This window comes from Salvelinus alpinus, chromosome 9, assembly GCF_045679555.1.
Source record: "Salvelinus alpinus chromosome 9, SLU_Salpinus.1, whole genome shotgun sequence".
NCBI lineage: Eukaryota > Metazoa > Chordata > Actinopteri > Salmoniformes > Salmonidae > Salvelinus > Salvelinus alpinus.
In genome coordinates, this window is record NC_092094.1 from 49,908,862 (window position 1) to 49,933,434 (window position 24,573).

At 45.3% G+C, this 24,573-nt stretch overlaps 1 protein-coding gene across 1 annotated transcript; it reads right to left on the reverse strand.

The window, feature by feature from the left end:
- Positions 1 to 13,525: 13,525 nt before the first annotated feature.
- Positions 13,526 to 17,017, reverse strand: LOC139530287 (switch-associated protein 70-like). The gene is made up of 5 exons (XM_071326538.1): positions 16,771 to 17,017; positions 15,807 to 15,973; positions 15,155 to 15,353; positions 14,687 to 14,783; positions 13,526 to 14,467 (listed from the first exon to the last, which is right to left on the reverse strand). Exons 1-5 carry the CDS (start codon positions 16,918 to 16,920, stop codon positions 14,349 to 14,351), a joined length of 732 nt encoding a protein of 243 aa, XP_071182639.1. The 5' UTR covers positions 16,921 to 17,017; the 3' UTR covers positions 13,526 to 14,348.
- Positions 17,018 to 24,573: the final 7,556 nt, after the last annotated feature.

Sequence of the window (24,573 nt, forward strand, 5' to 3'; positions counted from 1 at the left end):
CCCCTCACCTTTTACTTGGCTCCTTTAATTGTCCAGGGATATTTATAACTGGAATAAACAATTGAAACAGATGGGTTTAATTTTCCTGCTGGCCTTGGGCATGACCTTCCTGTAAGAGAGCAGGGTAGACTGAAGTTAGAAACTCTGATTGAAGCCAGATTCCTTTGTCCCAAACGTTGAATCTTTGCCTCCTCACAAATTCCAATTAATTCTTTTTTTTTTTCAATGTTATTTCACCTTTATTTAACAAGGTAGGCTAGTTGAGAACAAGTTCTCATTTGCAACTGCGACCTGACCAAGATAAAGCAAAGCAGTTTGACACATACAACAACACATAGTTACACATGAAATAAACAAACATACAGTCAATAATACAGTAGAAAGAGTCTATATACAGTATGTGCAAATGAGGTAAGATAAGGGAGGTAAGGCAATAAATAGGCCATGGTGGCGAAGTAATTACAATATAGCAATTAAACACTGGAATGGTAGATGTGCAGAAGATGAATGTGCAAGTAGAGATACTGGGGTGCAAAGGAGCAATATAAATAAATAAATACAGTTTTGGGATGAGGTAGTTGGATGGGCTATTTACAGATGGGCTCTGTACAGGTGCAGTGATCTGTGAGCTGCTCTGACAGCTGGTGCTTAAAGCTAGGTGAGGGAGATATGAGTCTCCAACCTCAGTGTTTTTTGCAGTTTGCTCCAGTCATTGGCAGCAGAGAACTGGAAGGGAAGGCGGCCAAAGGAAGAATTGGCTTTGGGGGTGACCAGTGAGATATACCTGCTGGAGCGCGTGCTACGGGTGGATGCTGCTATGGTGACCAGTGAGCTGAGATAAGGCGGGGCTTTACCTAGCAGAGACTTGTAGATGACCTGGAGCCAGTGGGTTTGGCGACGAGTTTGAAGCGAGGGCCAGCCAACGAGAGCGTACAGGTCGCAGTGGTGGGAAGTATATGGGGATTTTGTGACAAAACGGATGGCACTGTGATAGACTGCATCCAATTTGTTGAGTAGAGTGTAGGGGGCTATTTTGTAAATTACATCGCCGGAGTCGAGGATCAGTAGGATAGTCAGTTTTACGAGGGTATGTTCGGCAGCATGAGTGAAGGATGCTTTGTTGCGGAATAGGAAGCAGATTCTAGATTTAATTTTGGATTGGAGATGCTTAATGTGAGTCTGGAAGGAGAGTTTAAAGTCTAACCAGACACCTAGGTATTTGTAGTTGTCCACATATTCTAAGTCAGAACCATCCAGAGTAGTGATGCTGGATGGGCGGGCAGGTGCGGGCAGCGATCGGTTGAAGAGCATGCATTTAGTTTTACTTGCATTTAAGAGCAGTTGGAGGCCACAAAAGGAGAGTTGTATGGCATTGAAGCTCGTCTGGAGGTTAGTTAACAGTGTCCAAAGAAGGGCCAGAGGTATACAGAATGGTGTCGTCTGCGTAGAGGTGGATCAGATAATCACCAGCAGCAAGAGCGACATCATTGATGTATACAGAGAAAAGAGTCGCCCGAGAATTTAACCCTTTGGCACCCCCATAGAGACTGCCAGAGGTCCGGACAACAGGCCCTCCGATTTGACACACTGAACTCTATCAGAGAAGTAGTTGGTGAACCAGGCGAGGCAATCATTTGAGAACGCTATAACCTTGTGTTCGTATTCCCTTATTCTGTATCTTTGCTTCTTCACATAATCAAACACAACGCTATAACCTTGTCGTATTCCCCTTATTACCTAAAGCCGATGATAACTGAACACATACACCGAGTATACAAAACATTAACAACACCTGCTCTTTCCATGACATAGACTGACCAGGTGAAAGATATGATCATGATAACTGGTGATGATAGTAGTGTCTACATGAACCTTAGTTCTGTATGATCTCTGCCTATATTTCATGGTTTGAGGGGCAGTATTTCTGTTACATGTATTTGAAATACGTATTTTAAAGTCCTTACTCTAGTCTCCTTTTCAGCTCATTTACCACAGTCCCTGTGCCCAAGAACACCAAGGCAACCTGCCTAAATGACTACAGACCCGTACCACTCACGTCCGTAGCATGAAGTGCTTTGAAAGGCTGGTCATGCATCACATCACACCATTATCCCAGAAAACCTAGACCACTCCAATTTGCATACCGCCCAAACAGATCCACAGATGATGCAGTCTCTATTGCACTCCACACTGCCCTTTCCCACTTGGACAAAAGGAACACCTATGTGAGAATGATATTCATTGACTACAGCTCAGCGTTCAACACCATAGTACCCTCAAAGCTCATCACTAAGCTAAGGACCCTGGGACTAAACACCTCCCTCTGCAACTGGATCCTGGACTTCCTGACAGACCGCCCTCAGGTGGTGAGGGTAGGTAGCAACACATCTGCCACACTGATCTTCAACACTGGAGCCCGTCAGGGGTGCGTGCTCAGTACCCTCCTGTACTCCCTGTTCACCCACGACTGCGTGGCCAGGTACGACTCCAACACCATCATTAAGTTTGCAGATGACACAACAGCGGTAGGCCTGATCACCAACAACGACGAGACAGCCTGTAGGGAGGAGGTCACAGACCTTGCTGGGTGGTGCCAGAATAACAACCTATCCCTCAACGTAACCAAGACTAAGGAGATGATTGTGGACTACATTAAAAGGAGGACCAAGCACGCCCCCATTCTCATCGACGGGGCTGCAGTGGAGCAGGTCGAGAGCTTCTAGTTCCTTGGTGTCCACATCACCAATAAACTAGAATGGTCCAAACACACCAAGACAGTCTTAAAGAGGGCGCGACAAAGCCTATCCTTAAAAAAAAAAAATGATTTGGCAAAGATTTGGCCTCAGATCCTCAAAAGGTTCTACAGCTGCAACATCGAGAGCATCCTGACTGGTTGAATCACCACCTGGTACGGTAACTGTACGGCGTCCGACCGCAAGGCACTACAGAGGGTAGTGCGTACGGCCCAGTACATCACTGGGGCTAAGCTGCCTGCCATCCAGGACCTCTACACCAGGCGGTGTCAGAGGAAGGCCCTAAAAATGGTCAAAGACCCCACTCACCCCAGTCATAGACTGTTCCCTCTACTACCGCATGGCAAGCGGTACCGGAGCGCCAAGTCTAGGACCAAAAGGCTTCTCCAAAGCTTTTACCACCAGGCCATAAGACTCCTGAACAGGTAATAAAATGGTTACCTGAACTATTTTCATTGTGTGCCCCCCTCAACCCCTCTTTACACTGCTGCTACTCTCCGTCTACCATATATGCATAGTCACTTTAACTATACATTCATGTACATACTACCTCAATTAGCCCGACTAACCGGTGCCACCACACATTGGCTACCCAGACTATCTGCCAATCCCTCTTTTACACTACTGCTACTCTCGGTTTATCATATATGCATGGTCACTTTAACCATACCTGCATGTACATACTACCTCAATTAGCACGACTAACTGGTGCCTGTATATAGCCTCGCTACTGTATATAGCCTCGCTACTGTATATAGCCACGCTACTTGTTATTATTCACTGTCTTTTTCCTGTGTTTTTTTTATTCCCTTACTCATCCATTGTTTACCGAATACCTATTTTTTACTTACAATTGCATTGTTGGTTAGGGTCTGTAAGTAAGCATTTCACTGTAAGGTCTACACCTGTTGTATTCGGCGCATGTGACAAATAAACTTTGATTTGAACAGGCTCATCTCAATAGATGATCCAGGTGTCCTCTGACATGGAGCAAGTTGGGGGGGAAGGCCTTTCCTCTTTTGCTTCTTTATTACTCCAGGAAGGGGGAGGCTGATGACAGAGGGCACCATCAGGTCAACTCCTTGAATGGCCTACTCCATGCAGTTTTAACTTGTCTAAAAAACATTTTTTACCCTTAAAGTACAATTCCACCACTTTTCAACCTAATTTCCATTCTCCAGCACAATAACAGTGTAATTCTGGGTATATATATATATATATATATATTACACACACACACACATTACCAGTCAAAAGTTTGGACACACCTACTCATTCAAGGGTTTTTCTTTATTTTTACTATTTTCTACATTGTAGAGTAATAGTGAAGACATCAAAACTATGAAATAACACATATGGAATCATGTAGTAACCAAAAAAAGTGTTAATGATATGCTGTAATATATAAACACATTACCTAGCAGTCAACCTGCTTGCACCAATCCCATGGATATATGGTAAAATACAAACCCCATCTCCCCTCAATGAATGTAATTTATTAATACCTTCATTACAGTGACCGTAATACGATAACAGTAATTCACTGCATTTTGTATTTTATTTTGGTACATTTAGGGTATTTTACATTTTGTACCAAGATACATTTTGATGTATTGTTACTCATCTCCATTTATGAGCTGAGCAAGGACATATGAATCATTGACCTGAACAAAAATGCTCTGCATACTTTTTAACCTAAACCTACCTTAGAGACGAATGATGTACACATACTCTGATAAACTGTGTGTCTCGCCAGATGCTTGGTTAAGGTCACAACTTTCACTAAACCAACAATGCCTGAGAGGTTCATTGTCTCCAAGGACACTATGGCGTAGCCGCTTTATTTGAGTATTATAAACTCAAAACAAACAGAGCCTGTCCAGAGACACTTAAGGCTCCTTAACTTGGAGTACCCCTTCACAGCAAATACCTGAAATTCCTTCGTTTTTACATTTCCAGGTATTTGCAATACCTGGGAGTTGCGGTTTCTGTTAAGGTGTCTTTACTCAAATGTGGTACTTTTCCCACCACTGATAACCATCACATCGAAGTAAAGTTATAGTCCCGCAATGACGTGTGGTCCTCTTACTATGGCTCGTGGGGAAAGCGTGCAGTTTATTAGGCTACAGATGAAATAAATGACGATGATTTTCATAGGGTGGTGAAAGTGCAAAGGCATGAGCTTGATGCGCCTTTCCTAATAAATATCGAGGGTCTTATTCTGGTGACTTTATCGATGCTTGGCTGCAGCTCTTTTGCCCATAATAATCTCAGGTCATATCTGCGATCTATTGGCTAGATCGCATGTGTCAATACTAAGGTGGGAACACTCGCTGTATAACACAACATCAGTAGAGTTGAAAATGTGATGGAAACCCATTTCACTTTAATTTAACCGCAAAATGTATTTTTACGTGCACTACATCATAACGGCAAAGCCTTTTATCCACAACAGGTCAATTGGATAAACACGCCGCTGGTGGGACAACGCGAATATTGTCTTTATTCGGAATTGTTAATATTGCCATGAAAATCTGTGGCCAATTGGATGGAAACCTAGCTACGGACTAGAGACACTTCTAGGCCAGAGATTTGGCTTGTGGTGGAAAAAGTACCCAACTGTCATATTTGAGTAAAAGTAAAAAGACACCTTAATAGAAAATGACTCAAGTAAAAGTGAAATCACCCAGGAAAATACTACTTAAGTATATTTTAACAATTACATTTACTTTCGATACTTAAGTATCAAAAGTAAAAGTATAAATTATTTCAAATTCCTTATAGTAAGCAAGCCAGACGACACTCAGAGGTTATTTAAAAGGAAGCATGTGTGTTAAGTGAGCCCAAAACAGTTGGGATGATCAGGGATGTTCTCTTGATAAGTGCATGAATTAAACAATTTTCCTGTCCTGCTAAGCATTTAAAAATGTAACGAGTACTTTTGTGTAAAAATTACATTATTTTCTTTAGGAATGTAGATGAGTAAAAGTAGTCAAAAATATAATAAGTAAAGTACAGATGCACACAGAAAAAATACTTTAGTACTTTTCACCACTGGATTTGGCCAAAAAAGCTATAAAAACGATTTATTTCAATATGAACGAAAGTTAAAGTTTCTCGGCAGATAAATACAACACTTATGCAGATAATCTTGGTTTACGTCTCACTGTAGATTATATTTTATTTTAGAAAGTGGAGGGTTTGTGCAGTGAAGTAATGGAAATAGGGACCCCAAACACACACACTGTTAACAGCATAACATGTATTATCCATGACATAAATTAAAGTAAATTATGTGTAGGAGAAGACCAAATGAAGAATAACCTGCGTTTTCTAAAACTATAGTGCCCCCTGGAGTACATAATTTGAAAGTACTGTAACGACCCGGTATTGTGTTCTGTGTTTGTGGGTGTGTTATGGTTCTCATGGCTACTAGCAGGGGTTAAATATGTCAGGACAGATGGAAAGGTTGGGGGGGTATGATGGGTAATACCGCGGGATTTGGAAATGCATAAATAGGGATTACTGTCTCATTGTTCTCTCTCTTCTGTTCGGGCCTTGATCTGTTCATATGAGAGTGACCCTTAACTCAACATGTATAATTGTGTACGTTCGGCATTTAGCGGCGTGGGCTGTGGCCTGAACAATAGCCCAGTTTAGGAATAAACCTGTGTTCTAACCTGTACACCTAGAGTCCGTCTCTTTCCTCTTTAATGACCCAGTCGGGTCATTACATTGGTGTCAGAAGTGCTTTCGAACTACGGGATCGAGACTAGGCGAGTTAGCTGTTCAGTATAGGCCGGGTTGGCTTTAGCGTGACTCGCATCTACGGTCATGATGCCTGGGGCGAGGCGGAAAATTAAGGAAGAGTCGGACAAAGTGTCCGTTGTGGGCTCGGGGGTACCCGGTCGGGAGGGTCAGGCGGCGACTGCCGTAGAGGGGCTTGAGAGCCACTTGGCGGGAGTTAAATTTTCAGTCAGCAAGATGGCAGAACTGGCGGGTTTTCCTTCACATCGCTCGAGAGCAGACGTCACGGCGACGGGGATATCGACGTCACCGGGTGCGGAAATGGCTGGGCCTGCTTATGTAAACAGAGATGGCAGCGACCTATTGCCATTAGCCACGGTAGCGGCTAAACTACCAAAGTTCAATGGACAAGGTAAATGGGAAGTTTTTTTCACTCAATTCGAGTTGTTGGCTAGAGCCGGGAGGTGGTCTGACGAGACGAAAGCGTTACAGCTTGCCCTGAGCCTGGCGGAGGAGGCGTCGGAATGCCTGCTAACGCTAGCCCCGAACGATAGGGGCGACTACGGTGCGCTAGTGGAGGCATTGGGGGGCCGTTTCGGCAGCGACGCGCAGCCCAACATGCTGCGGATTGAACTGTGTAACAAAAAGAGACTTCAGGGGGAATCATTAAAGGCGTTGGCAAGTGGTATTCTGAGCCTGACCAGGCGGGCTTATGCAACTATGCCGATTGGGGTGCAAGACGAGCTGGCACGGGACAGTTTTATTAGAGCGCTCTCTTCCACCGAACTGGGTAAGCATGTTCAGATGGCGGACCCACCATCTCTGCGGGCTGCAGTGGAGATAGCCAGGAAGAGGGAGCTGATCTGGGGTGAGGGAGTGAGAGTGGAAGTCACCAGTCAACCAGAGGTGAGAGCAGCGGTGGCTGGGGTGCCAGGGGTCACAAAACCAGAGTGGGTTGACGAGTTGGGCGGGCTAGTCAAGACTGCTTCGCTTGTCATGGAGAGGGGCTCCAGGCAACGTCGCAGTGTCAGCTCAACTCCTATTGTCTGCTGGGGTTGTGGCCAACCTGGCCACATTCAGCGGGAGTGTGGCAGATTCCCCCGTCACCAGGGAAATGACAACGGGTTCTCGCGCAGGGGGCAGCGCGGGCCCACCCCCCCGCCCCCGAACCCACTGTAAGCAAAGGAGGTACCCAGCAGCGCAGACAAGAGGGTGGGGACCTGCTCCCCCAGGGTGTAGCTGCCGCCGTGTTTCCTAGTCCGGTAGTTGTGGTGGGACGTACCACCGTTGGGGACTTCTGCAATGTCATCGTCAAGGTAGAGGGGGTGGAATGTTTGGCCCTGGTCGACACGGGCTCTACAGTAACCCTGGTGAGACCAGACATACTACCTGTTGGGGTGCGGGTGGAGCCGACCCTTGTCCAGCTACGGACTGTCACGGGGGAGCTAGCCCCCATGTTAGGGAAGTGTCAGCTATCTGTGACTGTGGGGGGGAGAACTGTGGGGTGTCCGGTGTGGGTAGCAGCGGTGCAGGACCCCTGTATACTGGGAATGGACTTTTTGAAAAACTGTGGGGCTCAGTTGGACTTAGCGTCAGGCACTTTGAGGCTGTCGGGGGGGCCCACAGTGGGAATGTCGCCTTCGGGAGGGCCAGCAGGGGGCAGGGCTGTCCCTCCGTCTTCCTCCAAGCTTGCAGAAACTCCACCGGTCATCCCGGCTGCTCCCTTGGTCGTTGTGCCATCCCAGCAGCTGTCTCCGGCGGCGACGGCCTTCACTCCCCATCATGGTGCAAGCACAGGCAGCCCAGTAGCCCAAAACACACTGGCTCCTTCAACCCATCAGCCCGACGGGGGGAAGGAGGAAGCTATCGACGCCGTCGAGGCTGTGTGGCTGAAGAACTGTCAGGGTCTGGATGAGGGACAACAGAGACAGTTAAAGCAGCTGCTGTTGGACTTTAAAGATAGCTTCGCTTGGGGGGAAGATGAGGTAGGACAAACGCACCTAGTTCAGCACGAAATAGACACTGGGGACGCCCGACCCATTAAAATTCGGCCCCGTCGTATTCCCCTTGCCAGGAGGGAAGCAGCAGACACAGCTATTGTTGACATGTTGCGGGCTGATTTCATTGAGCCATCAGATAGCCCATGGTCCGCGCCGGTCGTCATGGTGCCTAAGAAAGGGGGTAAACTTAGGTTTTGTGTTGACTACAGGGGCCTAAATTCTGTCACCACTAAAGACTCTTATCCCCTACCGAGGATTGATGAGTCGCTAGACCACGTGAGAGGGTCCTCGTGGTTCTCCTCCCTTGATCTGCGCAGTGGCTACTGGCAGGTGCCCCTCTCGCCAGGGGCACGTGAAAAAACGGCCTTCTCCACAGATAGGGGCCATTGGCAGTTCAAGGTGCTGTGCTTCGGGCTCTGTAATGCTCCTGCCACCTTTGAGAGGCTCATGGACAGAGTGCTGGCGGGGGTTCCGAGAGACGAGTGTGTTGTGTACCTAGACGACATATTGGTGCACGGCACATCGTTTGAGGGGGCACTGGGGGCAATTAGGCGAGTGTTGGAGAGAATCTCGGGGGCGGGGCTAAAATTACATCCGGGAAAGTGCCATTTCATGCAAAGGGAGGTGGCGTTCCTGGGGCATCAGCTGGGTGGTGAGGGCATCAGCACGATGCCAGACAAAGTAGAGGCTGTGAGGGGGTGGCCAGTTCCAGGGGGGAAAAAAGATGTTAAGAGCTTCCTGGGGCTGGCATCCTACTATCGTAGGTTTGTGAAGGGGTTTGCGGGGGTAGCGGCTCCTTTGAACCACCTTCTCAAGGAGGACACTGTTTCAGTGTTTCAGTGGACCGAAGAGCACCAGCGGGCGTTTGAGGCCCTCAAACGTGCCCTGATGGAGGCCCCTGTCCTGGCCTCACCAGACCCGAACCGTCCGTTCATCCTGGACACCGACGCAAGCAATGAGGGTTTGGGGGCTGTGCTGGCTCAGCGTGGCCCTGATGGGGAACACGTAGTAGCTTATTACAGCAGAACTTTTGATAAGGCTGAAAAACGCTACTGCGTGACAAGGAGAGAGCTTTTGGCTGTCGTGGCAGCAGTACGCCATTTCAAGTACTACCTGGGGGGCCTGCCGTTTGTGGTCCGGACGGATCACAGTGGCTTCTCTCCTTCAAGGAGCCAGAGGGTCAGATTGCCCGCTGGCTGGAGGAGCTGCAACCCTACGACTTCCAGGTGGAGCACAGAGCCGGCCTTCGCCACAGCAATGCAGACGCCTTGTCCCGCCGCCCGTGTGCTGAGGATGGCTGTGGGTACTGCGCCAAACGGGTGGAGCGAGAGAGAGAACTGTGCAGGGAGGAGGGAGTCACCGCCACGGTGAGTCAGCTGAGTGTGACAGAGTGCCGGGAGCTTGAGGCTGTGGACGTTGGGGAGTGGAGGCGTCGCCAGGAGGAGGACGCAGAGCTGCGTCCTGTGCTGCGGTGGGTGGAAGAGAGAAGACGACCGCCGTGGGGGGAAGTAGCCCCTCTATCACCAGTCACCAAAGGACTGTGGGCTAAATTCACAGTCCTTAGAGTGGCTGAGGGAGTGCTCCAGAGGGGGTGGAAAAAGCCAGCGACTGGAGAAATTACGTGGCAGGTAGTGGTGCCCAAAAGGCTGCAGGGGAGCGTGTTACAGCAGCTTCATGGGGGAGTAGGCGCAGGGCATTTTGGGGTCTCCAAAACGTTAAAGCGCATGCGTAAAGGCTTCTATTGGGCAAGGCACAGGAGGGATGTTGAGGACTTTTGTAGGCAGTGCGACGAGTGTGCTGCTAAAAAAGGACCTCCAGGTCAGTCACACGCCCTCCTACAACAATTCCCAGTAGGGGAGCCCATGGAGAGACTGGGGGTAGACATAGTAGGGCCGTTTCCAACCACAGACAGCGGTAACAGGTGGATTCTAACTGCCATGGACTACTTCACGAAGTGGCCGGAGGCTTACGCTCTCCCAGACCAGGAGGCGGGGACAATAGCTGATGCGTTGGTGGGGGGAATAATCAGTCGGTTTGGGGTGCCACAGTCTATTCACAGCGACCAGGGAAGAAACTTCGAGTCACGGGTGTTCTCAGAGTTGTGTAGACGGTTAGGCGCGGAGAAGACGCGCACTACTCCGCTTCACCCCCAGAGTGATGGGCTGGTGGAAAGATTTAACAGAACATTAGCACAGCAGCTGGCCATCGTTACCTCAAAACACCAGAGAGATTGGGACACCCACTTACCGTTTATTCTTATGGCGTGTAGGTCGGCTGTTCAAGAATCGACTGCGTGCTCCCCAGCACTACTAATGTTAGGTCGTGAGTTGCGCACCCCAGCCGAACTGACGTTTGGCCACCCTCCTGATAATGACGACGGGGTTTTGCCTGGCCCGAACTATGTGTGTCGTCTGCAGAACCGGTTAGAAGCGGCTCACACCTTCGCAAGAGAGCAACTCGAAAACGCAGGGGTGCGCCAAAAGCGCCACTACGACTCGCGCGCTAGGGGGAGGCACTTTGGAGCGGGAGAATGTGTGTGGCTTCACAACCCCACGCGCAAGAAGGGGCGGTGCCCAAAGCTGGACAGTGCATGGGTGGGGCCGTGTCTGGTGATAGAGAGAGTGGGGGAGGTGACGTACCGGGTGGAGGTTCCCCCACGGAGCAGGAAGGTGGTGGTCCACCGGGATCGATTGGCACCCTACAGAGGGAGGAAAACGGTAGGGAATGGGAGTGAGGGCTCTGATGTGAGCCCACGGGAACAGTCTAACGAGGAGACTCTAGCACAACCTGAGCCTGGGGAGGGGGCTGCTTCTTCGGAGGGCGCTGGAAATGACATTGGGGCAGAGGAGCGTTCTGGGGGGCCACCGCTGAGAGTCACGGGGAGGCCCAAGAGACTGATGCGACCTCCGGGTCGTTTTAAGGATTTTGTTGTGTAACCCTAGGGGCTAGGGTTTAGAAAGGGGGGGGCTATGTAACGACCCGGTATTGTGTTCTGTGTTTGTGGGTGTGTTATGGTTCTCATGGCTACTAGCAGGGGTTAAATATGTCAGGACAGATGGAAAGGTTGGGGGGGTATGATGGGTAATACCGCGGGATTTGGAAATGCATAAATAGGGATTACTGTCTCATTGTTCTCTCTCTTCTGTTCGGGCCTTGATCTGTTCATATGAGAGTGACCCTTAACTCAACATGTATAATTGTGTACGTTCGGCATTTAGCGGCGTGGGCTGTGGCCTGAACAATAGCCCAGTTTAGGAATAAACCTGTGTTCTAACCTGTACACCTAGAGTCCGTCTCTTTCCTCTTTAATGACCCAGTCGGGTCATTACAGTACCATACCATTCTCCTTGTTTCAATGGCAGCATCATATCAATTAGAGACTGGGGTCTTGTATCTATTACGTTCTATTGTGAATATTGTTACATGATATATCAACAATCAGTTCTCTACTTACGTGTGCATCCTTGCAACAACTGCATACAATTATTGTTTAAGATTGAACCCTGTAATAAAACAATCAGTCTTCAGCTATTTAAACACATTAATGACTACAAAATACAAGAAGTTGTCATTTGTGAAATTGTCAGTATACAACTCCATCCCCCACCATGAGTGTGGTTCTGGCACCGTGCTACAAAGCCCTGTAATTTGCTACACTATAAAGGGGTTGCTGTGAATTTGTCAGTTACAGGCAGCTCAGTGGCAGGTAAAAAATTCTGTATTTCATATTCCAGTACACCTACAGTAATATAAATATGGTATAAAAGTACTGTGTAATGACAGAGTACAATACCTTAAAATGTACTATTATAAAATAAAATAAATAAATGCTCCCGTAATCTGAATGAATGGATGATTGAGGGGAGGGGTTTGTATTTCACAGTACTTTACGGTAATTACAAAGGATTGGTGCAAGCGGGTGGTTGCTAGGTGAAGTGTTTACACATTACAGCCTATCAATGAATATTTGCGTGTTTTATATCACGCATACTTCTAGGGGCCAACAAAGGCTTTTAAACTGGCCGGAACTACATGGCAAAACAGACCAAAAGGACATGAAGATACAATGCTTAACCATTTTTGTGCCACTCCAATCTGTCCCCTGTAGAATTTAAATAGAGATCAATAGTAATGGTAGAGGCACCAACTCCGCCATGGCTCGTTGGCCAAAGTCTTTTGGGAAATGAATCAGGTTTTTGGAGGGGTTTTGGATAAACGCTGAAAATAAAGTCTGTGGTAAACACAGGTTTACGACCTTACACGTTTTGTTCTATGAGATATTCTTCATCGGGTAAACGTCACTGTGAATTTTGAAGCATTTCTGTAATCAACACAAGCATGAAAGCACATAGGTTATGGTACCCGACTGATATCTCATAGATTAAAACATATAAGATCTCCGAAGCCTGTGTTAACGTCAGACCTTATCCCAAAACCCCATTCATTTCCCCCATAAGGATGGCAGTAAATCATTTTCAGTTTTTAGGACTACAACATGGGGAGTTCTATTGATGGGACACTATAACCACATAGGAGTTCAAGTGATAGAGCACACTTGCTCACAGGTGCAACAAATACAGCCTTTACAAGGCATTCCTCAAAATATTTGAATGAGCCAGAAACAACAATACCATGCACCCACTAGTGGTCGAGGGCTGCCGAGTGGCGCAGTGGGCTAAGGCACCGAATGTCAGTGCTAGAGGCGTCACTACAGACCCTGGTTCAATTCCAGGCTGTATCACAACCGGTCGTGATTGGGAGTCCCATAGGGCGGCGCACAATTGGCCCAGCGTCGTCCGGGTCAGGCTTGGCCGGGGTAGGCCGTCATGGTAAATAAGAATTTGTTCTTAACTGACTTGCCTAGTTAAAGGTTTTTAAAAAATAAAGGGGTTTTGGTGCACCAAAGATATGGTACGGTACTGTATTCTGTGTGGTGAAATTACAGTAACATTTGAAATACAGCAATTCTTTCCTAGCCCATAACATTTTCCCACAATGCGCCATAATGTACAGTATGTTGCCGTAAAACTTTGAGTATTTTAATATTGATAATACCTCCGATTACTGTACAATTTTTCATTACAGTGTAGCAGCAAAGTTTCAAGTGTAACACCGCAAATGTCCCATTTCTTAGTATGTGTACGCAAAAATTACATTTAATAAAATGGGAGTAGTACACTATGATGGCTAGTTATTTGATTATTATTTTCATGAGTAATGAAATTTGATGATGTTAACATGGAGTTTTGTTCATACTACTTTATGGGTTATTAAGTGCTATGACTTTGGCAATGGAACCTGATTAAAATTATGCAAGCTGTAGTTTTACATTTACAAAAGACAAACAATTGTGAAATCCCTTAGGAAAAAAATGTATAATCAAAACACGGTCAAAAACGTTTTGATGAAAGGAATCTAACGTTTCGGACCACACTCCACCTTCCTCAGACATTGAATTACTAGTGTCAAGCGTGCAGCTCCTTCAGTCCTTCATATGAAAGCAATTTGAATCTGTCTGTTCATTTTACTATCAGGCTATGCAGGTAGTATAAAGATCTGTACTGCACCTGCTGTGAACTGGGTCGTGTTCATTAGGGCACGAAACAGAAAACGTTTCAAATCGATTTGCAACGGAAAAAGACAATTTCCTATTGGACACTGTTTCAGTTTGTTGACTTCCATTTGGTGCCTAATGAACACAACCTGGTATCTGTGTAAAAGCGAGCCTGCCTTCCCTGTTCCCTTTTGAGTTAATGAATGCTGAAGACGCAACATTTCACACTGAGGGCAAAGTTGCATCAATGTTCCATCAATGTTTCAGCAACCATGAGTGTGTTGAATGGGGGCTCTACTGGGTCTGGGCGGGTCGGTTCTTCCGCTCCTGCCAATCCTTCTTCCTCAGGCTTAGTTCTGCCTCAGTGAAGGCTGCTGGGCCCCAGTTAGTGATATTCTGAGGCCCCTTTGAACCTGAGAAAACAAAAATCATAAAGGTCTTTCACATCACTGCAGACAAAGGAAAGGAAATGAGGAGGGGAAGCCACTTTAGATTATTGAGATGCGCCCAGGCCACAGATGGTGAGAAAGAAAAATACCAGAACAGGACAGAGCGGAAATATAGCTAAATGAAGAGAGTATTGATAAAAGGAGGAGAGAGGGAAAGTGCGCAGTAATATAGTGTTGTGTTACCTGGTTGAATGAGGCGGACCAATCCCTCATGGTGGGCCACTTTATGTTTCCAGGTCCTGGTGTTGTTCGCTGCGTCCTCCAGTTTCTGCATTACCTCCTGTGACAAACAAAGAAGAGACGATCTCAGTCGATTTGTACAAGTAAGTCATCTCATTTTCAAATTAAGTGGAAGTTGGTTTTTAATACTGAAACAGGACAACCCACGGCTCACCTGTAGAACTCTAGTGCCCCCTACAATTGCCGTCTGGTAGTAGTTGCCTAGACACCGCTCTAGCACCCCCTAAACATCTAATTAGGCATTGTTCTAGCACCACAACTCAAGCACCCTAGTTCTAACAGACCCAAAATTAGTCCTACTCCTGAACTGAAAAGCATGCTCAATGAAGAACCTCTGTCGAAAGTACATTTTAGTCCAGAAGCAGGCCGTAAATCTTCAATCCTGGAAACCGACCCTAATACATGTCTCACCTGGTACTGCTCCAGTGCCCCCTGCCTCTCACTCTCTAGTTGCTCCAACTGCAGCATGGCGGCTTGCAGGGCACTTTCCTTGGCCGTTCCCTCCTTCTCCAACTCCTGTTTCTCCGCCTCCGTCTCAGTGATGGTCCTCTGCTGGTGGAGGTGGATCTGCTCCAGCTCAGCCCTCTTGGTCACCTCCTCCTCCAGTAACCTGGAGAGACGTGGACAGAAAGTCCAAGGAACAGATAGTACAGAATGTGTCACATTCAAAACAGGGGAAAAAAGAGATGTGTTGATCAAAAACACAATTACACTGCAAACATAAATCCACCCTAGCATATACGCAACGCACGCACACCCACACAAATGCCCTACTCAGAACACAATGTGAGAAGTGCTGAGCCCAGAGAAGCACAAATGTCAGCAGAGGAAGGAAGGAAGTGTTTCTGTACTGGAGGGACTGTTGCCCACGTGTGTGTATCCCCCTCGTGAATCCATTGGGGGGGGCTTTGTGTGCGTGCGTTTCCCTCTTCCTCACTGACAAACTCCACTTGTCAGACAATTACAGTGACTCAGCCAGAGAGACAATGAAGTCCATCACTGTACATTCATCTCAAGAGTGCATGCGTATATGCCTGCTTTTCTGTGTCTGTGGAGCACTGACCGGGCCTGGAGCCTGCGAACTGTCTCCTCGTCCTGCCTGGCGCCTCTCTCCTCCTCCAGTGCGTCCTCCAGGCGGTGGTACATGTCCTCCAGCTCGCGGACGCGCTGCAGGTACTGCTCCAGCTCAGTGGACTTCTGAGCTACCTGCTCCTCCATCTCCTGTCGCACCTGAGGACCGGCGAGAAGACACTTGTATAAAGAGCCCTACAGGTATCCAAGACTAAATCTAGTGGTGCTCTTGGACCGGACGACCCATTCACTAGGAGTCGGCGCTTAGTAGGCTGTAGCACTCATTTAACTTACTTCAAATGTATTAAAAACTCTACTTTGGGTGACCTATCCCTTTTAATCACTCATTTAACCCATTGTGTACCACTCACTTCCTTTTCTATCTTAAGCCCACTAATTTCCTATCATTCAGCCCTACCATTCAGGCTATGACAGTTCCTGATTGGAAACACTTGCCACCGCAAATGCCAATCTGTAAAAATGATGTTAATTTTCTTTTTTATAACAGGGGGGGGGGGGGGGAAAAGGACGCAACCCTTGTGGGTACATCCTGAAACAGAGCAGACATTGACTTGAGAGAATAAAATAAATGGAACACCTCATTGATAGATGGTTCTATAAACTGATGTCATTTATAAAGTCTGCCAGTAGGATGTTTGGACTACATGTCAGAGGTTATGAGCTTAAGAGCATAAACAGGGGGATAAAATAACTAGAAAGTTGAAATCCTTTTTCATGGACCCAAGAATTGACTGAATAAATAAAGAGAAGTCTCACTGGGTGCAGTGGGTCCCTGAAAAGCCAGCGTAATGAAATAGTAGCCAACTAAAGGGGTGCGGCCCAATTTGTTGAAGTCAAATAAGTAGCTGGCCACAGTGTTTAGTAGTCAGCTGTGGGTGTCGCTTACAGTCTAAACAATCTCTCTTTTGGTCACTAAATTGTGTGTAGGTAGGTACCATTTTCTCCCTCTCAAGGTCCACCCTGTAGCGATCCTGTTGTTCAGTCTGCGTCTGCAGGAGTCTCCTCTCCTCCTCTGCCGCATTGGCCGCCGCCTCCTCCAGTTTCTGACCAATAGCGGAGGGAACAGTCATTACATAATTGAGCATAATTGACGACAGATACACCTGACGCAAATGGTAAATCTTAGCACTGGCGGAAGCGCTATAGGTCCAAGGTTGTGTCAGAAATATTTTTTGCCATTTTCACTGCATGAATTATGGGACTGCAGCTGGTGGTAGCGCGAAAGGGCTGGGTTTTGATTAATACAAAAGTTAGAGGCTTGCTCCTCACTGGCCAATCAAAACGTGCTCCATGGCTAAATATGTGGTTGCTTCAAATTGTGTATTTACGGTCTTATGTATTGCGGCGTCATCAACTCCAATCCGAATGTTAGTCCATTATAGCCTAGTTTGTTAAATAGCCTACAGAAACAAAATGTAGGCCATATCCCATCTTTGTTAAATACGTTGAACATGTTTGCATTCCACATTGTTCTACGTTATTGCGGCAGGTAGCCTAGTGGTTAGAGCCATTGGGCCAGTAACAGAATGGTTGCGAGATCGAATCCCGGAGCTGAGAAGGCAGTTCTGCCCCTGAACAAGGCAGTAAACTCACTGTTCCTAGGATGTCATTGTAAATAAGACTTTGTTCTTAACTGACTTGCCTAGTTAAATAAAGGTTCAATAAAAATAAAATAAAAATAATTGCATGCTTTCAATATGTATAACATAGCATATAGTAGCCACCCTTTGCCTTGATGACAGCTTTGCACACGCTTGGCATTCTCTCAACCAGCTTCATGAGGTAGTCACCTGGAATGCATTTCAATTAACAGGTGTGCCTTGTTAAAAGTAAATTTGTGGAATTTCTTTCCTTCTCAATGCGTTTGAGCCAATCAGTTGTGTTGTGACAAGGTAGGGGTGGTATTCAGAAGATAGCCCTATTTGGTTAAAAGACCAAGTCCATATTATGGCAAGAACAGCTCAAATAAGTAAAGAGAAACGACAGTCCATCATTACTTTAAAACATGAAGGTCAGTCAATCCGGAAAATTTCAATAACTTTGAATGTTACTTCAAGTGCAGTCGCAAAAACCATCAAGCGCTATGATGAAACTGGCTCTCATGAGGATCACCACAGGAAAAGAAGACCCCGAGTTACCTCTGCTGCAGAGGATGGGTTCATTAGAGTTACCAGCCTCAGATATTGCTGACCAAATAAATGCTTCACAGAGTTTAAGTAACAGACACGTCAATATCAACTGTTCAGAGGAGACTGCGTGAATCATGCATTCATGGTCAAATTGCTGCAAAGAAACCACTACTAAAGGACACCAATAATAAGAAGACTTGCTTGGGCCAAGAAACATGAGCAATGGACATTAGACCGGTGGAAATCTGTCCTTTGGTCTGATGAGTCCAAATGTGAGGTTTTTGGTTCCAACCGCTGTGTCTTTGTGAGACGCAGAGTAGGTGAACGGATGATCTCCGCATGTATGATTCCCACCATGAAGCAGGTGTGATGGTGTGGGGGTGCTTTGCTGGTGACACTGTCTGTGATTTATTTAGAATTCAAGGCACACTTAACCAGCATGGCTACCATAGCATTCTGCGGCGATACGCCATCTCATCTGGTTTGTGCTTAGTGGGACTATCATTTGTTTTTCAACAGGACAATAACACAACACACCTCCAGGCTGTGTAAGGGCTATTTGACCAAGAAGGAGAGTAATGGGGTGCTGCATCACATGACCTGGCCTCCACAATCACCCGACCTCAACCCAATTGAGATGTTTGGGATGAGTTGGACTGCAGAGTGAAGGAAAAGCAGCCAACAAGTGCTCAGCATATGTGGGAACTCCTTCAAGACTGTTGGAAAAGCATTCCTCATGAAGCTGGTTGAGAGAATGCCAAGAGTGAGCAAAGCTGTCATCAAGTCAAAGGGTGGCTACTTTGAAGAATCTCAAATATAAAATAGATTGATTTGTTTAACAGTTTTTTGGTTACTACATAATTCCATGTGTTATTTCATAGTTTTGAGGTCTTCACTATTATTCTACAACGTAGAAAATATATATATTTTTTTTTAAATAGAAAAACCCTGGAATGAGTAGGTGTGTCCAAACCTTTGACTGGTACCGTATGTAAATGAGATATTTCTCCATTTAATTTTCAAATAAATTTGCAAACATTCCCATCACTTTGTCATGGGGTATTGTGTGTAGATGGGTGAGAAAAAACATATATTGAATCCATTTTTAATTCAGGCTGCAAACAAAATGTGCAATAAGTCAAGGGGTATGAATACTTTCTGAAGGCACTGTTAACTTATAAATGCCTCATGCGCTTAGTTCAACTGTCATACCCAATCAGGACCCAAGACATAACCTTGTTTGTAAACAATGAACATGTAAACCAACACTGTATAGCCTCAAAACATGGTTCAAACTGTCATTTTGATCTCATGGAAGTTCAGTCCTTGCATCCATAGCTCGGTCTATGAATTTGAAGGCGGTTCATTTCTACAGCCCCATCCTTCAGCTGTTCACCAACACAATGGCAGGGCAGGACACTTTTTTCATTGTTTGAACTGCAGATTGTCCCTTCCAACAACTACGTTATTTTAAATTCAACTTGGTTGTTAATTGAATCCGGAGTAAGCCGAACGTCTAGAGCTGCCGACCTGTTGAAGTAGAAATCAAGATTAGTGATCGCTGTTCTGACCTCCAGAAGCCGTTTTCGGGCATAGGAAATGAATGGCGGAGACATGACGTACAAAATAAGTTGAAATCAACATAAGAACAACAGCAGAATTGTTCAGGACCCTGTAAAACAGCTGCTATCCACGACAGTGCAATCTTCAAAACTGCCGACTAATCCTAATTTGACTCTTTCCGTGCAGCCGTGACTAGTCAATTGACCTAACTCGTTCGTTACTCACTCACTACCGCAGGTTAGTGTGAAGTGACCAACCGATCACAGAATGGCTACCGTGTACAAGTGAACCCAGGGTTAATAAAGGGCGCCGACCCCTCACCCTCCAGTCCTGTGTGTACCACAGACCTGTCCTGGACTGGGGAGTATGAGAGACGGGAACTTGTTGCACCTCAATGGGAGATTGTTGTTCATTCATTATGCATCGAGTACTAGGGGCACAATGAACGTTCAGACACAGGGACATTGTTGCCCCAATAAATCCAATGATTGTCCACAGCTACACTGCATGTGTTACATTGGACAATAACGTTTTATGGTATTGTTGTATGGCTCATTTGAGCTTGTCCAGATGACTAGTCATGGGTCTCATCTATAAGAGCTCTGCTACAATGGGTATTGAAGAGAAGCACTGGTATGTACTGGAACTTAGAGCACCATCTTTCTTACCAATCTCTACAGAAAATAGAGGGCCTGAACATACTGAAGATGAAGTGTTAGTACAGTAACACCGACCAGTGAAATAACATTTCCGAATGTTTTTTCACTCATAACCGGAACTGCTTTGTTAATATAAAATCAGCTCAATACATGTGTTAAAGAGATCAATGGAATTCAACCAAAACAATGGAAACGCCACGAGGGGGAAAGATTCAGAATCTCCTCATTGCCGCCCATCAAAATCCGCCTACAATTTAAACAACAGTCCATGTGTATGTCACATAATGTTAGGGTAAAAAGTATAATATTAGTATGGATGTCGTCACAAATCAACGGCATTACACTTAAAAAAACGGCTTCAAATACCACCACCAAATTCTATATGGCTAGCTATGCAACCAGCTTATACGAATGGGAGTTAGCATTTTGCGGACATTTTTTCTGAAACCAAAAAGAACAACTTCTAAATATTATGCAGCGAAAACAACCAAATACAGTCTACCACATTGTGGGCCTGTTAGAACACAAATTATGACGAATTTGACGAATATCCACTTTCTTAGATCCGATTTTTTGAATGGTCGCCAAATGGTCTGCATTCCATTGACCTCTTTACCGCATGTATAGGAGAATACTGCCATCATGTATTTGATTTTAACTGTCCATGTTTTTAGCTGCCGAGTGAAATGAGGAAACATCTAATTTAAGTGACATTTCATCTGTAATTAAAGACCCAACTGAGCAGTGACAATTGGACTTCAACTGTGAATAAACTGCATCAAAAGGCCAGACTGAAAGAACTTTAATCAGTATTAAGAGAGTTGACTGGGAAAATGAGTGAAGTGGAAGTGACAAAAAGCTAAGTGCACACACACACTTCATTCCCCTGAACAGCACAACCCACATTCTCACATTGCGAAACCATTGAGGAAACCAAAAAGTAGGGCTATTCTATTGTTAACATTCAGAAGCACACATGGCACTGAATCTACCTACCACAAACTGTTTCTGTGGGAGGAACTTCACACATGTAAAAAGTTAGTCTTTCAGGTGACCTACATCCTTAAGTAGCACTGTCATTTCACAGGTCTTCTCTTCATTTAAGCGATGACGGAGATGAACCACATTCCCCCCCCACGACTGTTTTAAATGTGTACCAGCAACTATCCTCGTGACTTCCAGACTAGACTAAGAACAGTGGAGATAGTAGGTGGAAACGGATTCTAATGACTCCATTTGGTAACACTTTACTTGACACCCATAACCATGTCATAATATGTCATAACCTGTCATGATATGGTCATAACACTGTCATTACTCATATATTTACACCTGTTGTGACGTGTTATTGTATGGCTGGTTATGACACCTACACAAGAGTGTCAAACCCACATTTATTCCCCCCCATAAAATTCCTCGCCAAGAAGTATCCTTTTGTTGGAAAGTTTGTTTCTAAAATCCTGTTTAATTTTTTTTATAAATTCTTTAGTCATATTTTAAATAACTTGTAGAGATATACACTTTATGACACTGTCATGAAGCATTATGACCATCCTGTGTCACTTTACTTGGACTAAGAAAATATACTTTATGACACTGTCAATAAGCATTATGACCATCCTAATCATATAAGCCAGATAGGCCTATCAGGTACATGCCCTTATATCAGTCATCAGTCTTGTCCTGCACCTGAAATCCGCTCCTGCATTCATCAGCAACAGAGCATTGGGGTAGGTGCATGTCTGACATCAATGTGCGAGCAATTACAATGATCATTTTACAGGGTCTAATATATATACATATATATACAGTGGGGAGAACAAGTATTTGATACACTGACAATTTTGCAGGTTTTCCTACTTACAAAGCATGTAGAGGTCTGTAATTTTTATCATAGGTACACTTCAACTGTGAGAGAAGGAATCTAAAACAAAAATCCAGAAAATCACATTGTATGATTTTTAAGTAATTAATTTGCATTTTATTGCATGACATAAGTATTTGATACATCAGAAAAGCAGAACTGAATATTTGGTACAGAAACCTTAGTTTGCAATTACAGAGATCATACGTTTCCTGTAGTTCTTGACCAGGTTTGCACACACTGCAGCAGGGATTTTGGCCCACTCCTCCATACAGACCTTCTCCAGATCCTTCAGGTTTCGGTGCTGTCGCTGGGCAATACGGACTTTCGGCTCCCTCCAAAGATTTTCTATTGGGTTCAGGTCTGGAGACTGGCTAGGCCACTCCAGGACCTTGAGATGCTTCTTACGGAGCCACTCCTTAGTTGCCCTGGCTGTGTGTTTCGGGTCGTTGTCATGCTGGAAGACCCAGCCACGACCCATCTTCAATGCTCTTACTGAGGGAAGGAGGTTGTTGGTCAAGATCTCGCGATACATGGCCCCATCCATCCTCCCTTCAATACGGTGCAGTCGTCCTGTCCCCTTTGCAGAAAAGCATCCCCAAAGAATGATGTTTCCACCTCCATGCTTCACGGTTGGGATGGTGTTCTTGGGGTTGTACTCATCCTTCTTCTTCCTCCAAACACGGCGAGTGGAGTTTAGACCAAAAAGCTCTATTTTTGAATCATCAGACCACATGACCTTCTCCCATTCCTCCTCTGGATCATCCAGATGGTCATTGGCAAACTTCAGACGGGCCTGGACATGCGCTGGCTTGAGCAGGGGGACCTTGCGTGCGCTGCAGGATTTTAATCCATGACGGCGTAGTGTGTTACTAATGGTTTTCTTTGAGACTGTGGTCCCAGCTCTCTTCAGGTCATTGACCAGGTCCTGCCGTGTAGTTCTGGGCTGATCCCTCACATTCCTCATGATCATTGATACCCCACGAGGTGAGATCTTGCATGGAGCCCCAGACCGAGGGTGATTGACCGTCATCTTGAACTTCTTCCATTTTCTAATAATTGTGCCAACAGTTGTTGCCTTCTCACCAAGCTGCTTGGCTATTGTCCTGTAGCCCATCCCAGCCTTGTACAGGTCTACAATTTATCCCTGATGTCCTTACACAGCTCTCTGGTCTTGGCCATTGTGGAGAGGTTGGAGTCCGTTTGATTGAGTGTGTGGACAGGTGTCTTTTATACAGGTAACGAGTTCAAACAGATGCAGTTAATACAGGTAATGAGTGGAGAACAGGAGGGCTTCTTAAAGAAAAACTAACAGGTCTGTGAGAGCCGGAATTCTTACTGGTTGGTAGGTGATCAAATACTTATGTCATGCAATAAAATGCAAATTAATTACTTAAAAATCATACAATGTGATTTTCTGGATTTTTGTTTTAGATTCCTTCTCTCACAGTTGAAGTGTACCTATGATAAAAATGACAGACCTCTACATGCTTTGTAAGTAGGAAAACCTGCAAAATCGGCAGTGTATCAAATACTTGTTCTCCCCACTGTATATACATACATACAATGATAATTTTACAGGGTCTATATACATTTAAATATATAGACCCTGTAAAAGTATAATTGTAATTGCTCACACATTGATATCAGACATGCACCTACCCCAATGCTCTGTTGCTGATGACTAATATATATATATATATATTAGTCAACACAACCAGCCATATATATATATAGTAGGCTGTTATGTAATGGAACGTTTTGCGGGTTTTGATGTGACAGGTTAAAGGAAATACTAATAGCCTGTTATACATTAAAAAGTATTAGTAAATTCATAGTATGTGAGGATCTTAAAACATCTAAGGTTAAGAAGATCATGCAGTCAGTATTAGTTGATAGATTGATAACATTTATATAATTCTGTTAAAATCCGTCAAGCATACAAAGGGTACGAATTGTGAGAGGAATGTGTAAACGTTATGTTGATTCCTTTATGTTGTCGTGGATAAAAGTGCTAATCTGTGATCTTTATTTTAATTTTTTTATTTTACCTTTATTTAACTAGGCAAGTCAGTTAAGAACAAATTCTTATTTTCAATGACGGCCTAGGAACAGTGGGTTAACTGCCTGTTCAGGGGCAGAACGACAGATTTGTACCTTGTCAGCTCGGGGATTTGAACTTGCAACCTTTCGATTACTAGTCCAACGCTCTAACCACTAGGCTACCCTATCTACTAAATGCTCTTAATCTATGAGCCTGAGATCGATTGCTCTGGTCTCCACTCAAGTTCACGGAGAATTCGCGGTCTTTTTCTCATAGCACTAAACGTTCAATGGGTAAACATTCCGTATCACTATCGTGATTCTTTCTACCCTTTTTCAGGGGTGTAACATTTTTGGAGGCTCCGCTGAGATAGCTGCTCAGATGTCCAGTTTCCACATCCTGGTCGCTGAATTCCGAGCCAGCTAAATCCCCACATAATAACTCAGGCAGGCTGCAGTGAGGAAAGTGTTGCTGTTCGA

Coding starts and splice junctions, on each gene's coding strand:
- LOC139530287 (XM_071326538.1), bottom strand. CDS start 16,920: ATGCTCAATTATGTAATGACTGTTCCCTCCGCTATTGGTCAGAAACTG. Junction 15,974..16,770: donor ACCTTGAGAGGGAGAAAATG/GTACCTACCTAC, acceptor GCCGGTCCTCAG/GTGCGACAGGAGATGGAGGA. Junction 15,354..15,806: donor GTTCGCAGGCTCCAGGCCCG/GTCAGTGCTCCA, acceptor ACGTCTCTCCAG/GTTACTGGAGGAGGAGGTGA.